At 48.1% G+C, this 14,175-nt stretch overlaps 1 protein-coding gene across 1 annotated transcript in view; it reads right to left on the minus strand.

The window, feature by feature from the left end:
* LOXL2 (lysyl oxidase like 2) overlaps window positions 1–14,175 on the minus strand; it is a 108,434-nt gene that overhangs the window by 16,713 nt on the left and 77,546 nt on the right. Inside the window, exons 8-9 of the mRNA XM_043453935.1 lie at window positions 9,027–9,194; window positions 6,885–7,050 (exon numbers count right to left, since the gene is read on the minus strand). Coding sequence (XP_043309870.1) covers window positions 6,885–7,050; window positions 9,027–9,194 — 334 coding nt within the window. The remainder of the gene's footprint in view (window positions 1–6,884; window positions 7,051–9,026; window positions 9,195–14,175) is intronic.

Below are 14,175 nucleotides of genomic sequence, written 5' to 3' on the forward strand. Positions count from 1 at the left end.
AGCAAGGAGAGATAAGAAAGCCTTCCTCAGTGATCAGTGCAAACAAATAGAGGAAAACAACAGAATGGGAAAGACTGGAGATCTCTTCAAGAAAATTAGAGATACCAAGGGAACATTTCATGCAAAGATGGGCTCAATAAAGGACAGAAATGGTATGGACCTAACAGAGCAGAAGATATTAAGAAGAGGTGGCAAGAATACACAGAAGAACTGTACAAAAGAGATCTTCATGACCCAGATAATCATGATGGTGTGATCACTCACCCAGAGCCAGACATCCAGGAATGTGAAGTCAAGTGGGCCTTAGGAAGCATCACTACGAACAAATCTAGTGGAGGTGATGGAATTCCAGTTGAGCTATTTCAAATCCTGGAAGATGATGCTGTGAAAGTGCTGCACTCAATATGTCAGCAAATTTGGAAAACTCAGCAGTGGCCACAGGACTGGAAGAGGTCAGTTTTCATTCCAATCCCTAAGAAAGGCAATCCCAAAGAATGCGCAAACTACCACACAGTTGCACTCATCTCACACGCTAGTAAAGTAATGCTCAAAATTCTCCAAGCCAGGCTTCAGCAATACGTGAACCATGAACTGCCAGATGTTCAAGCTGGTTTTAGAAAAGGCAGAGGAACCAGAGATCAAATTGCCAACATCTGCTGGATCACAGAAAAAGCAAGAGAGTTCCAGAAAAACATCTATTTCTGCTTTATTGACTATGCCAAAGCCTTTGACTGTGTGGATCACAAGAAACTGTGGAAAATTCTGAAAGAGATGGGAATACCAGGCCACCTGACCTGCCTCTTGAGAGATCTATATGCAGGTCAGGAAGCAACAGTTAGAACTGGACATGGAATAGCAGACTGGTTCCAAATCAGGAAAGGAGTCTGTCAAGACTGTATATTGTCACCCTGCTTATTTAACTTCTATGCAGAGTACATCATAAGAAACGCTGGGCTGGATGAAGCACAAGCTGGAATCAAGATTGCCAGGAGAATAACCTCAGATATGCAGATGACACCACCCTTATGGCAGAAAGTGCTAAAGTGCTTCTTGGTGAAAGTAAAAGAGGAGAGTGAAAAAGTTGGCTTAAAGCTCAACATTCAGAAAACTAAGATCACGGCATCCGGTCCCATCACTTCATGGCAAATAAATGGGGAAACAATGAAAACAGTGACAGACTTTATTTTTTGGGGCTGCAAAATCACTGCAGATGGTGACTGCAGTCATGAAATTAAAAGACGCTTGCTCCTTGGAAAAAAAGCTATGACCAAACTAGACAGCATATTAAAAAGCAGGGACATTACTTTGCCAACAAAGGTCTGTCTAGTCAAGGCTATGGTTATTCCAGTGGTCATGTATGGATGTGAGAGTTGGACTGTGAAGAAAGCTGAGCGCCAAAGAATTGATGCTTTTGAACTGTGGTGTTGGAGAAGACTCTTGAGAGTCCCTTGGACTGCAAGGAGATCCAACCAGTCCATCCTAAAGGAGATCAGTCCTGGGTGTTCATTGGAAGAACTGATGTTGAAGCTGAAACTCTAATACTTTGGTCAACTATTGCGAAGAGCTGGCTCATTGGAAAAGACCCTGATGCAGGGAAAGATTGAGGGCAGGAGGAGAAGGGGACGACAGAGGATGAGATGGTTGGATGGCATGACTGACTCGATAGACATGAATTTGAGTAAACTCTGGGAGTTGGTGATGGACAGGGAGGCCTGGCGTGCTGCAGTCCAAAGGGTCACAAAGAGTCAGACACCGAGGGATTGCACTGAACTGAACTGAATCTTCTTTAGAGTGGCTTGAGATTTTCCATAATAAAAAGCAGACAATAACAATGAATAGGGGCTTCCCTGGTAGCTCAGATGGTAAAGAATCTGCCTGCAATGCAGGAGACCAGGTTTCAATCCTTGGGTTGTGAAGATCCCCTGGAGAAGGGAGTGGCAACCCACTACATTATTCTTGCCGGCAGAATGCCATGGGCAGAGGAGCCTGGCAGGCTACAGTCCATGAGGTCGCAAAGAGTCGGACACGACAGTGACTAACACTTCCAACTTCTAACAATGAAATCATGCTACCCAGAGAGAGAACACTCTTAATACTTTGGTGTGATTCTTTTGGGAATTACAAATGTATTTCCTACCATGTGTAATACTGTATGAAGATTTGTATTACATACAATACTACTTATATTGTATTAGTCTGTTAATGCTGCCTCTCTTAAAACAAATCTTGACATATTCACTTGTTAATAAATATCCATTACAATATTTAATTCATAACCCTAACCTATACTTTATTTATTTATTTTAAAACTAATTAATTAATATTACTTCTTAATTTTTGACTGCATGTGTCCTTGTTGCCGTGTAGGGCTTTCTCTAGCTGCGGAGAGTGGGGTCTACTCTCTAGGTGCGGGTCTCAGGCTGCTCACTAAAGTGGCTTCTCCAGTTGCAGAGAATGGGCTCTAGGCGAGAGGGCTTAGTGGTCTGGTGGCACGTGGGGTCTTTCTGGAACAGGGACTGAACCCATGTCCCCTGCATTGGCAGGCAGATTCTTAACTGCCTGGACCACCAGGAAAGTCCTAACCCTTACTTTTATTTATTTACTTATTTTTTCTAACCCTTACTTTTAGATACATGGGTTGCTTGGAACTTATCACAGTTAAAGATAAAGCGGTGATAAACATCCTGTAGTAAATCTCTGTGTGTAACTTTAATTGTTTCTTTAGAATATATTTCTATAAACTGCTGGGGGGCAGGTTGCATACCTTCAAGGCTCTGATATATACCCAGTTCTACCAGTTTCCCCTTGCACTGTTGCTCCACGGAGAGTTTTCACTCAGGTACCTCTTTTAAAACTAGCTTGACTTAGTCAATTAGCACAATGTACATAGCAGGTGTTAAAAAAAAAATCACCAGTGGTTACAATCTATGTTTAGTAAACAGTTATATTAGAAGGATTAACTTCTTTACCAAAGGATTAACTGTGTCTCTCTTTAAAAGTGAGATTCTACTGAACATTTCTAGTGTACCTAAATTCACAGGAATGTAGTATACGAATCATTAATGACAAGACCCAGAGAATTCCCTGGTGGTCCAGTGGCTAAGACCTTGCCTTCCGATGCAGGGGATGTGGGTTCGATCCTTGGTTGAGGAACAAAGACCCAAAGACCCCACATGCTTCGCAGCCAAAAACAAAAACAAAAAACAAAAAAAACATAAAACCAAAGCAATATTGTAGCAAAATTAATAAAGACTTATAAAAAATGATGCACATCAAAAAAAAAAAATCTCAAAACAAGCAAACAAATCTTCAAACCTAAGACCCATCCACCTTTTATTTTCTGATGCTTGCAAATTTCTGAGGTGAGTGTCCTCTGTGACCTTTGCTTCTCTCCTGTTCACCACTGCCTGGAGCAATTCTGCCCGGCCTGGGTCCCCTCCCAGGCTGTCTGTGGAGCCCAGTAGGTTTTCAGGATGCACGACTGCTGATGCTGAGTGTTGAGCACACAGTTTAATGAGGGTGTTGTGGCCTCTTTTCATGATCTGTCCACTAGTCAGTACTCAATGGACAATCCCTTTGCCTCCCTCTGCACTGGTCAGTGGGGTCTCCATCAGGCTCTCTTCTTTCTGGGAGGAGGCCAGCCCTATCACCATCTCAGGAGTCTCAAGGTAACATGGTCTGACTTAGCTGGTAGCCCATTCTCAACACCTGCCATGTGGAGAAGGAAATGGCAACCCACTCCAGTACCCTTGCCTGGAAAATTCCACGGACAGAGGAGCCTGGTAGGCTATAGTCCATGGGGTCTGCAAAGAGTCAGACATGACTGAGCAATTTCACTTAGGGTACTAGATTAGGCCAGCCTTTGTTTTACCACCTGTATCTAGCCATGGAAGATTTTAGTTTGTTCAAGAGTTCACCCGAGGGACTTCTCTGGTCTGGTGGTTAAGATGCTCCCAATGCAGAGGATGCAGGTTTGATCCCTGCCTGGGGAGCTAAGATCCCACAATGCCTTGGGGCCAAAAATCTGAAACATGAACAAGCAACACTGTAACAAATGTGATAAAGACTTTAAAAATGTTTCCACATTAAAAAAAAAAAAAAGGCTTACCCTAATAAAAAAAAAAAAAAAAAAAAAAACACACACCTGCCATGAACGAGATCTTGACCTCCCTAATACCCAAAGCATCCCCCACTCTGTGCGACCCTATGGCCTGTAACCCACCAGGCGTCTCTGTCCATGGGGTTTTCCAGGCAAGAATACTGGAGTGGGTTGCCATCCCCTCCTCCAGAGGATCTTCCCAACGCAGGGATCAAACCTGGGTCTCCTGCATTGCAGGCAGATTCTTTACTGTCTGAGCCACTAAGCAAGCAAAAGGTTGCTAGAAGAATGTATTTTCTCTTTCTGAATAAAGTATGAAGCCAGGTCAGCGTTCCTGGCCCCAGTGGCTCTTCCTCCCCCTGCAGACTCTGACTGATGCCTTCAGCACAAGCAGAGGGGTTCTTTGAGCAATAGCCCCATGAAGGTAATTTTTGGTCTGCCGTGAGCATGTGGAGGGCCCTGTTGGTCTCATAATTCTTGGTCCTCATAATGAAAAATTCCCCTTTGACCTCAGTATCTAGGACAGTAGGCTTCTCTTGACTCTTGGGTTTGTTTCTACCTCATGCATGGTGGTGGTGGTGGTTTAGTTGCTAAGTCGTGTCCTATTCTTGCGATCCTGTGGACTGAAGCCTGTCAGGCTCCTCTGTCCATGGGATTCTCCAGGCAAGAATACTGGAGTGGGTTGCCATTTCCTTCTCCAGGGGATCTTCCCGACCCAGGAATTGAACCTGGGTCTCCTGCATTGCAGGCAGATGATTTACCAACTGAGTTATGAGGGAAGCCCAGGCATACTGTGAATTATATTAAAGACCACGTTTCTCTCTTTCCTCTGGCTGGTAGGAAGCTCACTGTACAATGATGATGTATATGACTCTATGACAGTAAATGTATGTGCTAGGCTAAGTTGCTTTGGTGTGTCCAATTCTGCGTGACCCCACGGACTGCAGCCCGCCAGGCTCCTCTGTCCATGGGATTCTCCCGGCAAGAATACTGGAGTGAATCGCTGTGCCCTCCTCCATGGAATCTTCCCAGTCCAGTGATTGAACACGTCTTTTACATGTTCTGCACTGAAAGGCAGGTTTTTTTCTTTTTTATCACTAGCACCACCAGGGAAGCCCAGTAAATGTATAGGTCTCTATAATATATAAATTTTTATTAATCTCTATCAGTTCCAGTTTGAGCCACTCTCATTTTGCCAATACCTACTTTTTAAAAATTATATATATATATATTATTTTAAATATTTATTTATTTGGCTGTACCAGGTCTTAGTTGCAGCATGCAGAATCTTCAGCTGCAGCATGTAGCATCTAGTTTCCTGACCAGGGATCAAACGCAGGATACTAGCATTGGGTGCATGGAGTCTTAGCCACTGGACCATCAGAGAAGTCTCCCTACTTTTTTTAAAATCTGCTTTTATCTTATGCTACCTTGAATTTTATTTAGGCTTATATTATCTGAGTTTCTTTTTTGATAAATGGTATATTAAAAATATAAATAAATTATTAAGCTGAGAAAAGACTCCTGATGAGGATGAGACCACATCTCTCTGCCTGAGGGTCTGGTAAGGGTGGTACTCTCACTTTTTCCTTGCAGAAAGGATGCAACAATTTATAATGTCTCCCCAGAGAAGCTCACGCTGGGGTTGACAGTCCTGCTTTACAAGGGTTATGAAGTGCTGAATGGGTCTAAAAGGGGAGAAGTGACTGAGTTCAAGTTTAATCTCCCTAGTTCTCCATGATGGTAAACGACAGGGCATCGCTGTTTCTTAAGCGCTTGCATGTGTCGTTGTCACATGTAATTTCCAGTCTCTAGGAAAAACAACAAAGACTGTGGATCATAGCAGTGAACTAACTTTGCCAAGATCAGCTAGTAAACGGCAGGCAATACATGGTCTGGAGTCCTTTGGCCAGGCTCAGGGCCTCTCCCACCTCCCTAATCCACAAGGAAATCCTTTGATAAGGTAAGGAGGGTGGGATCCAGAGAATAACACACCCACAAGGCTGTCAGCTGGTCCTTTCAGCTTGGAAGGGAAGCTACTGAGATGGCCATTCTGAATTCTGGCCAGGGTGGGGATGGAGGTGGGGGTGGGGGTTCCCTTCTATATTGTCAAGCTCTCTAGGATTCCCAGGGAGTCACTAGGAGGTTAAATCACCCTGTGTGTGTGACAACAAAAAATGATCTATGTCTATGTCCTTTTTTTTTTGACCATGCCACACAACATGTGGGATCTTAGTTTCCTGACCAGGGATTGAACCTATATCCCCTGCATTGGAAGCGCAGAGTCTTAACCATTGGATCTCCAGGGAAGTCCCAGGAAATGATCTGTGGGGCAGGGCAGAAGGAAGGAAGCTGACCCACCAAGCAGTGTGTGTTTCACTGCTAACCCAGAAGCCAGCTCCCAGGAGACCAAGTTCTTAGTCACTTAATTCTCCTAAGGCCACTTAAATAATCTACAGTGACCCTGCCTTTGAACCCAAGGCTCCCAGACTCCCAACTCCTCCTTCTAGCCTTCTCCACTATTATCAGGCAAGATTCCAGGGGTGCCTATGGGGGTAGTTCCTCTTGCCCCTGATTCTTCTCACTTAACAAGAATCCATCCCTGCTCTCCATTTTGCTCGGCTCATAGCAGAAACCCCAAGCAGAGCCTTGCAGGGAAGACTCTGTACAATGTAAGTCCAGTAAGACTCTGTGCCCCTCCTGGAGCCTGGCAGGACAGTGACTTTTGATAAATGTTACATTAAAAATATAAATAAATTATTAAGCTGAGAAAAGGAGCTCTCACTTTCCGAGCAGGCGACTCCAGCCCCGTACCGCGCTCCTCCCTCAGGGCAGGCCACGTCCTCCCCATCGTGCCGGCAGTGCGCCAGGGACAGCTCCGTTCCCGAGCACTTCACACCGCTCATGACCACCTTGTTGGCGTTGATATTTCCATGCCAGTACCAGGTCTCCTGCGTGAACCAACAACAACAAATAGCCAGCACATCACCTTGAATTGTCACTTTCCCACATTCGATCAAATTTCAGCCTCACCAAAACCCCCAAGGCTTTATGATCCCATTTTTCAGATGGAGACAGCCAAGACACAGTCACCCAAGTCATGCAGTTTGTTGGTGGCAGCACAGATGGGGCCCACCGCCCGCACTTGGATTCTGCCCCTCTCCCCTTTTGGAAAGCACAGCTGAGAGTGTGTGAGGGGTACTGCCTGCCCCCTCCTCCCGAGCCCTGGGCAGACATTACTAATCTATCACAGCACTCTCCTCTAAGCCTGACTGTGCTCCCAGAATCCTTCTCAACACTGTGCTCCAGGGAGACACCACCAACTGATCAGGATTGGCGGAGAGAAGAAATCTAGTCACATTTGTCAACAGCTCCATCTTCATACATCTCATTGGTTCTGTTTTTCTAGAGAACCTACACACCCCTCACCCTCTAGAGAGAAAACTGGGGCCTTGGGAAGGGATAAGGCTTGCAATCAGGACACTGAGGTCAAGGGTAGGCCCATCTCACAGCCTCCGCTGTGAGAATCAGGTGTCTTAGGAAAGAGCTGACAGGGAACAAAAATAGCTGGATGGCCACTCTGTTGCAATGAGCACTGTTCTTCTACACTCCATGGAGAACCAGTGAGTGCCTTGGCTGGTCATAAGCAGGATCAGCAGACACATGACATGGCTGTGCAAAGTCAGGCTTCCAGAGGGCCCTGGGTACCAGAGGCCTGCCCCTTCCTTCTGGATGGTTTGGGGAGTTGCCACAAGGCTGCCTGGCTGAGTTCTCCCATGTCGCTACTAAGAAACCCCTTCCTCAAGCAGCCACCCAGGGCACAGGGGCTGAAGTCGGGGTTAGCAAAGTGAGATGGGGGTGCTCTGGACATTTTCCTGTTCTGGGAGAACCTTAAGAAAGGTGTTTATAGAGCCTGGATACTGAGGACCTGGGACTATTTATTCCATGTTCAGAGAGGCTGGGAAAGGTGGCAAGTCATTATGTAGCCAGCTGGTGGGGGTCCAATTGGGAAGTGACCTCCGGCCTCCTGGCTCCCACTCCTCTTGCCCCTGGCCTCTTTCTGACAATGTTCCATCCCAGGATGGGGTCCAGAGGGCAATGATTTTTTAATCCAAAGCACTGCTTGTCTTTCTTCTGTTCCTTTCGGATGGAGTGGGAGCCTAGCTGCCCTTGGCTGAGTCCCTCCTGAGCTGGCGGCAGGAGGAGGTGCAGCGGCTCTGAAAGGGTCCTGAAACAAGGCCTGGGGACCCGCCAGCCAACCAAGGAGAGGATGCATGGATGTGGACACAGCGAGGAAGCATGTTGTGGGAAGAGGGGCCGGCAAGGGAGCGGGCTAAGACAGGGGTCCCCAGCCCCCTGGTACTGGTCTGAGACCTCTTAGGAACTGGGCCACTCAGCAGGAGGTGAGTGATGAGTGACGGGTGAGTAAGCGAAGCTTCATCTGCCTCTCCCCATTGCTCTCCATCACTCACATTACTGCCTGAAGCATCCACCCCGCCCCGTCCCTGTCTGTGGAAAAGCTGTCTTCCACAAAACCATTCTCTGATGCCAGAAAGGCTGAGGACCACCGAGCTAAGGCGTCTGGGGTGCTGGGTTGGGTGGTCTCCACATGCCCCCCCATAGGACTGAGTGGCTTCCCCCTGCAAAAGGCAGGTCGGGACACCCCAGAATGAGTCCCTGGCATGGCCAAGCCCAGTGCACAGAGCTGAGACCTGAAACCAGAGTGCAGAGAGCGCGTGACCCACGCAAGGACTCGGGGCTGCAGGGGGCAGAGCACTGGAGGACAGGATGAGGTTTTTCCTCCAAGTCCATGGCTCTCTACCTCCTGGGAGTCACAGAAGGTGGGGGCTGACGAGAGATGGGCAGGATTGGACTGGATGCAGGGTTCAAGGCCCTGCCCGGAGGGGTGAGGGTGGGGGCTTCTCACCTGGAAGGCATTGCTGGCAAACCCCAGGCCTAGCTGCCGGCAGACGACCATGGCCTCCACAATGCCCCAGTTCTCGCCGCACACCATGCCCCACACGAGGGACCCGTTCCTCTCCACCAGCACCTCCACTCGGCCCTCGTAGGGGTTTCGGCCCCCGTTCAGGCGCAGCTGTGGAGGGAAAGGAAGGCATGGTCACTGGGAGGGGAAGGCAGGTTGATGCCCCACTATGGAACTGCCTTCAGTCTCAGTCTCCCCAAGGCAGGGGGTCCTCCTGCGACACAGAACCCCGGCATCACTGAGCACCTGCTGTGTGCCGGGCATCGTGCCCAGCAGGGTCTTCTGCGTTAGGTGCCCCTCCCCTGCCCTCCCGCAGCCATCCGAGGACCCTAGATGCCAATGCAGCTGGGGAGACCCACTGACCCACTATAGACCCACTGACCTCACAGTAGAATCTGCTTCCGCTGCCCATGGGCCCACCAGGTGGGTGGGTCTCAGATCAGATACTTGGAAAGGTGCAATAAGGAGCCTTAAAATGGTAGAATCCCCCAACTCTTTCTGGGACCATTTCCTCCTCCCCACACCCTCTCCTGTACCTGGGTTCCAGCTCCTGATTGCATCTCTTCCCACAACACCCTCTGCTGTCCTTTCCAGAAGAACTCTTACTTGACAGTCCCACCTGGCACCTCGGAGACCCCAAATCTAACTGGTCCTCTTTTTCTCTCTACACCTAAGCCTGTGCTTGACTCCCCCTCATTCTCTGTTTCAATGAAAGGCACTGCCCCCTCCCCGGGGGCAGCAAACCATGTAGGGTGAATGCAGGGACCACAATGTGTACACAAGGGAGCACAGCTGTGTGCCCAAGAAGTCATATTTACAAATACAGGCAGAGGGATGGATTTGGACTGCAAGCAATAGTTTGCTGATCCTGAATCTATTCTGTTACACAAGCCGGAAATCTAGGAGCGAGCGTCAACATCGCCCTCTTTCTTATCCCTTACATCAGGAGCTCCCAACCGACCCCCTCCACCCCTGCCTGTTAGGAACTGGCATCCAGCAGGAGATGAGCAGCGGGAGAGCAAGCAAAGCTTCACATCTATATTTGCTCCCCATCGCTCTCCCATCAGCCCCAGATGGACCGTCTGGTTTCAGGAAAACAAGTTTAGGGCTCCCACTGATTCTGCATTATGGTGAGGTATATAATTACTTCATTATATATCACAAGGTAATAATAATGAAATGAAGTGCACAATAGAGGTAATGCACTTGAATCATCCAGAAACCATCCCTCCCCCACCAACCCATCCTGGTTGGTGGAAAAACTGTCTTCAGTGAAACTGGTCCCTGGTGTCAAAACGGTTGGGAACTGATGCCCTACATCCCATCAGAATCTCCCTCCATGGATTTTATCCCCCAAGTCCCTCCCACTCACACTCGTCCCTACAGCTCCATCTTACCCCTCTTCCCAGGCACCATCGCCTCTCGCCTGAAACAGCCCTCCTCACCCTCCTCCCCTTGCCTCTCCTCTTGCCTTCACTGACCTGTTCTCCCTGCAGAAGCCAGAGTCACTTCTGAAAAACACCCGATCACGTTCCTCCCCTAGGACACGTCCATGGTTTGCTTCACTACTTCCCTCCTCACATGTCTCTCTGCTCCCTGTTATCCTACCTCCAGGCACACAGCCTCCTTTCAGTTTCCATGGCGACCTAACTCTCCTGCCCAAGGTACACAGACAGTCTCATTTCACACTGAAGTCTGTTACACACAGAGGCCCCTTTGCTTTTGGCTGGTCCCACTCATCTTCCCAATTCTATAGCCGACGTGGCACTTCTCTCCAATGGGGGTCAGTGCCCACTTACAGTCTCTCTCGACATCTCCTTCTTAGCATTCTTGACAATTATGATTAAGCTAATTTATAATTTTACAAATCAACGGCTGCCTCTCTGATGATATATAAAAGCCAAAGAGCAGAGCTGTGTTGGTCGGGTCACTGGGGATCAATAACCAAGGCGGCACCTCTCAGATGTTAACGCACCACAGCTCCTTTTGGAATGGATGAATACAATACCAGGCTTACAAAATGAAAGCATGGACCAACACATGGGCCCAAGCCCATAAAGGGAAGCAGGATAAGGTATTCGGATTAAGGACTGGAATTTGGGGGAAGGGCTCTGAAAATGCAGTCCTTAATCCAAATACCTTATCCTGCTTCCCTTTATGGTTCTAACAATTCGTCCCTTTGAGATAAGACTTAATACTCCAGGAATCTTCAGCTGTTTGTTTGCCACTCCTTAGCAACAGCACAACCCTTAAGTCATAGGTCTTAATTCCTATGGACTTGGGGGCTGGGAGGGTCAGCCGGCAAACAGACAAGTCGAGGGCAGTCCTGACCTTAGATCTATCTACCAGGGCTGAGCCGATGCATAAACAGCATATATGGTTTCTGTAAAATGCTCAAACAGGGCCTGGCACTCAGGGAATGCGGAGAAACCTCAGACATCACCACAGCAATGATCGTCATTAGTGTGGGAGTCCCAGCAGAAAGCAACCTTTCTTCAGAGGACCTAGAAGAGGTCAGAGCAGGTAGGAAGAGGGCTGGCCCTCAGAAGACTGACATTTGTCTTCCTGAGTGCCTCTGGGCTGGAGGAAACCCCAGTCCAGGCGGTGGACATTGGCTATGGATTGCACATCACCTGTGACTAACATATCTTTGTTGTTGTTGTTTAGTCACGCTTGTGACCCCATGGACTGTAGCCCACCAGGCTCCTTTGTCCATGGGGTTTCCCAGGCAAGAAAACCAGAGTGGGTTGCCATTTCCTTCTCTAAGAGATCTTCCCAACCCAGGGATTAAACCCGCATCTTCTGCATTGGCAGGCAGATTCTTTATTGCTGAGCCACCAGGGAAGCTGGATCTATGTAAAAACAAATAAGCAGGCAGAGCCATGGAGAAAGTCCTAGAAAGGCCTGAGCCTCAATGGGAGGCAAGCCAGCCAGCTCCAACATCCACAGGAAGGCCAGCAGTCCTTGGGGAGGTGTACCTTCAACCCACTGGGATGTCTCCAAGTATCTTCAAGCCATCCCCTCTGCTCATTTGAGATCTATTGAATACCTGTATTTCATCCTTTATGTGCTTACTGAACTCTGCCAGTAATGTTGGCATCTCCTCAGAAATGAATTGTGTGTAATGCACCAGATCCATTTATTCATCCAGTATTTATTTGGCTTTTACTGTGTGACAGGAGTGGGCTTCCCAGGTGGCTCAGTGGTAAAGTATCCGCCTGCAATGCAGGAGACTCAGGAGACACAGGTTTGATCCCTGGGTTGGGAAGATCCCTTGGGGGAAAGAATGGCAACCCACTCCAGTATTCTTGCCTGGAGAATCCCATTGACAGAGGAGCCTGGCAGTTTACAGCTATGAGGTTGCAAAGAGTCAGACAGGACTGAACTGATTTAGCAGGCACGCGTGAGACAGGAGGAGTGCTGGGAAATTCACAGGCAAACTCTCAGAGTGCTTACCATGTCCCCCGCCCTATGCAAGCCCTTTATGGACATTCAGTCCTCACAGCATCCCTAGGAGGCAGTGGTACCCTGTTATCCCCATTTCATAGATGAGGGGAGTCTCAGATGGAGTAAGCATCTCTTCACTACCATATTAGACCACCTCCAAACCATCCACCTAAGCCCGCTTCTTCAAGGGTGCTTTTGTCCCAAAGTAGGAATCACTGAGCCAGAACAGAGGACCAAATTGGTGCCTTACAGTCAGGATAGAGAACTCCTCCTGCTGGGAGGTTGGGGTCCTGAAGCTTGGGCCCCATGTTCTGAGGCCTTTATAGTAAATCCCCTACATAGGAAGTAAATCCCCTTCAAGTTGCAGATTTTCAAGGATGCGAATGTGCCCGTGCATGCCAGCTGCCATACTGTACTACTGTATTTTCAAGGTACTGTACAAGAGTAAAAATGTTTTCTTTTATTTTTTCTTTTTCTGACTTCTTTTTTTTTTTTTTTTCTATTTATTTTTTTTTATTAGTTGGAGGCTAATTACTTCACAATATTTCAGTGGGTTTTGTCATACATTGATATGAATCAGCCATAGAAAAATGTTTTCTTTTTTGTTTGTTTTTTATGTATTATTTGTGTGAAAAGTATCATAAACCAATTACACTACAGTACTAATAAATAGCCAATTGCTCTAGCCTGGGTACCCAGGCTAACTTTGTTGGACTTACAAACAAATTGAACTTACAAACCCACTCTGGGAACAGAACTGGTTTGTATGTAGGGGACTTACTGTATTGTCCACTGGAGTCAGACTGGGTCCTGAGGCTTAGGATACTAAAGCTTTAATCACTAAAGTGTTAATAACTCAGTTGTGTCCGACTGTTTGTGACCTCATGGACTAAAGCCTGCCAGGCTCCTCTGTCCGTGGAATTCTCCAGGCAAGAATACTGGAGTGGGTTGCCATTCCCTTCTCCATGAATCACTAAAGCACTTAATTTTGTGCCTTGTGGAAACCATCTCGGGTTGCCTCCAAGCATCTATAGCTGTGGCAAGGAGTGGTGTGCCAGCCCCTCACACACACACACCCTCCCACCTGCCTGGTCTCCTGTGTCTTTGGCCTCCTGGACTGATTTGGCCTGGAGGCCACTGTGTCCAGGACAAACGACAGTAGGGACTGTGATGGTGACCACAGCTCTAGGCCACAGGCTGAGCCCCTAATGGGCTCAGGATGAGCTTGCATCCTGATTTAGGGAGACTGGAGCCTTCCCTCTCTTTGGGAAGTCCAGATTCTCTCCCTTTCCCCTCCGCGTGGTTTCCGAGTCCCAGCACCAAGGCTGGTGGAGCCGCAGGCCTGCATAGAGGTTGCACCCTGGGGCACCGGAAGCCATAGGCAGGGACCCCTGCTGGGGGCTAGGTTAGCACTGAAGTTCAGAATGTCCCTGATAGCTTAGGTGGTAAAGAATCCACCTGCAATGCAGGAGACCTGGGTTCGATCCCTGGGTTGGGAAGATCCCCTGGAGAAGGGAAAGGCTACCCACTCTAGTATTCTGGCCTAGAGAATTCCATGGACAGTCCATGGGGTCACAAAGAGTCGGACACGACTGAGCAGCTTTCACTTCACTCAGAATGCCAGTGGGTGGTGCTGATGGATAAT

The sequence above is a fragment of the Cervus canadensis genome, chromosome 30 (assembly GCF_019320065.1).
Source record: "Cervus canadensis isolate Bull #8, Minnesota chromosome 30, ASM1932006v1, whole genome shotgun sequence".
In the NCBI taxonomy this organism is placed as follows: Eukaryota; Metazoa; Chordata; class Mammalia; order Artiodactyla; family Cervidae; genus Cervus; species Cervus canadensis.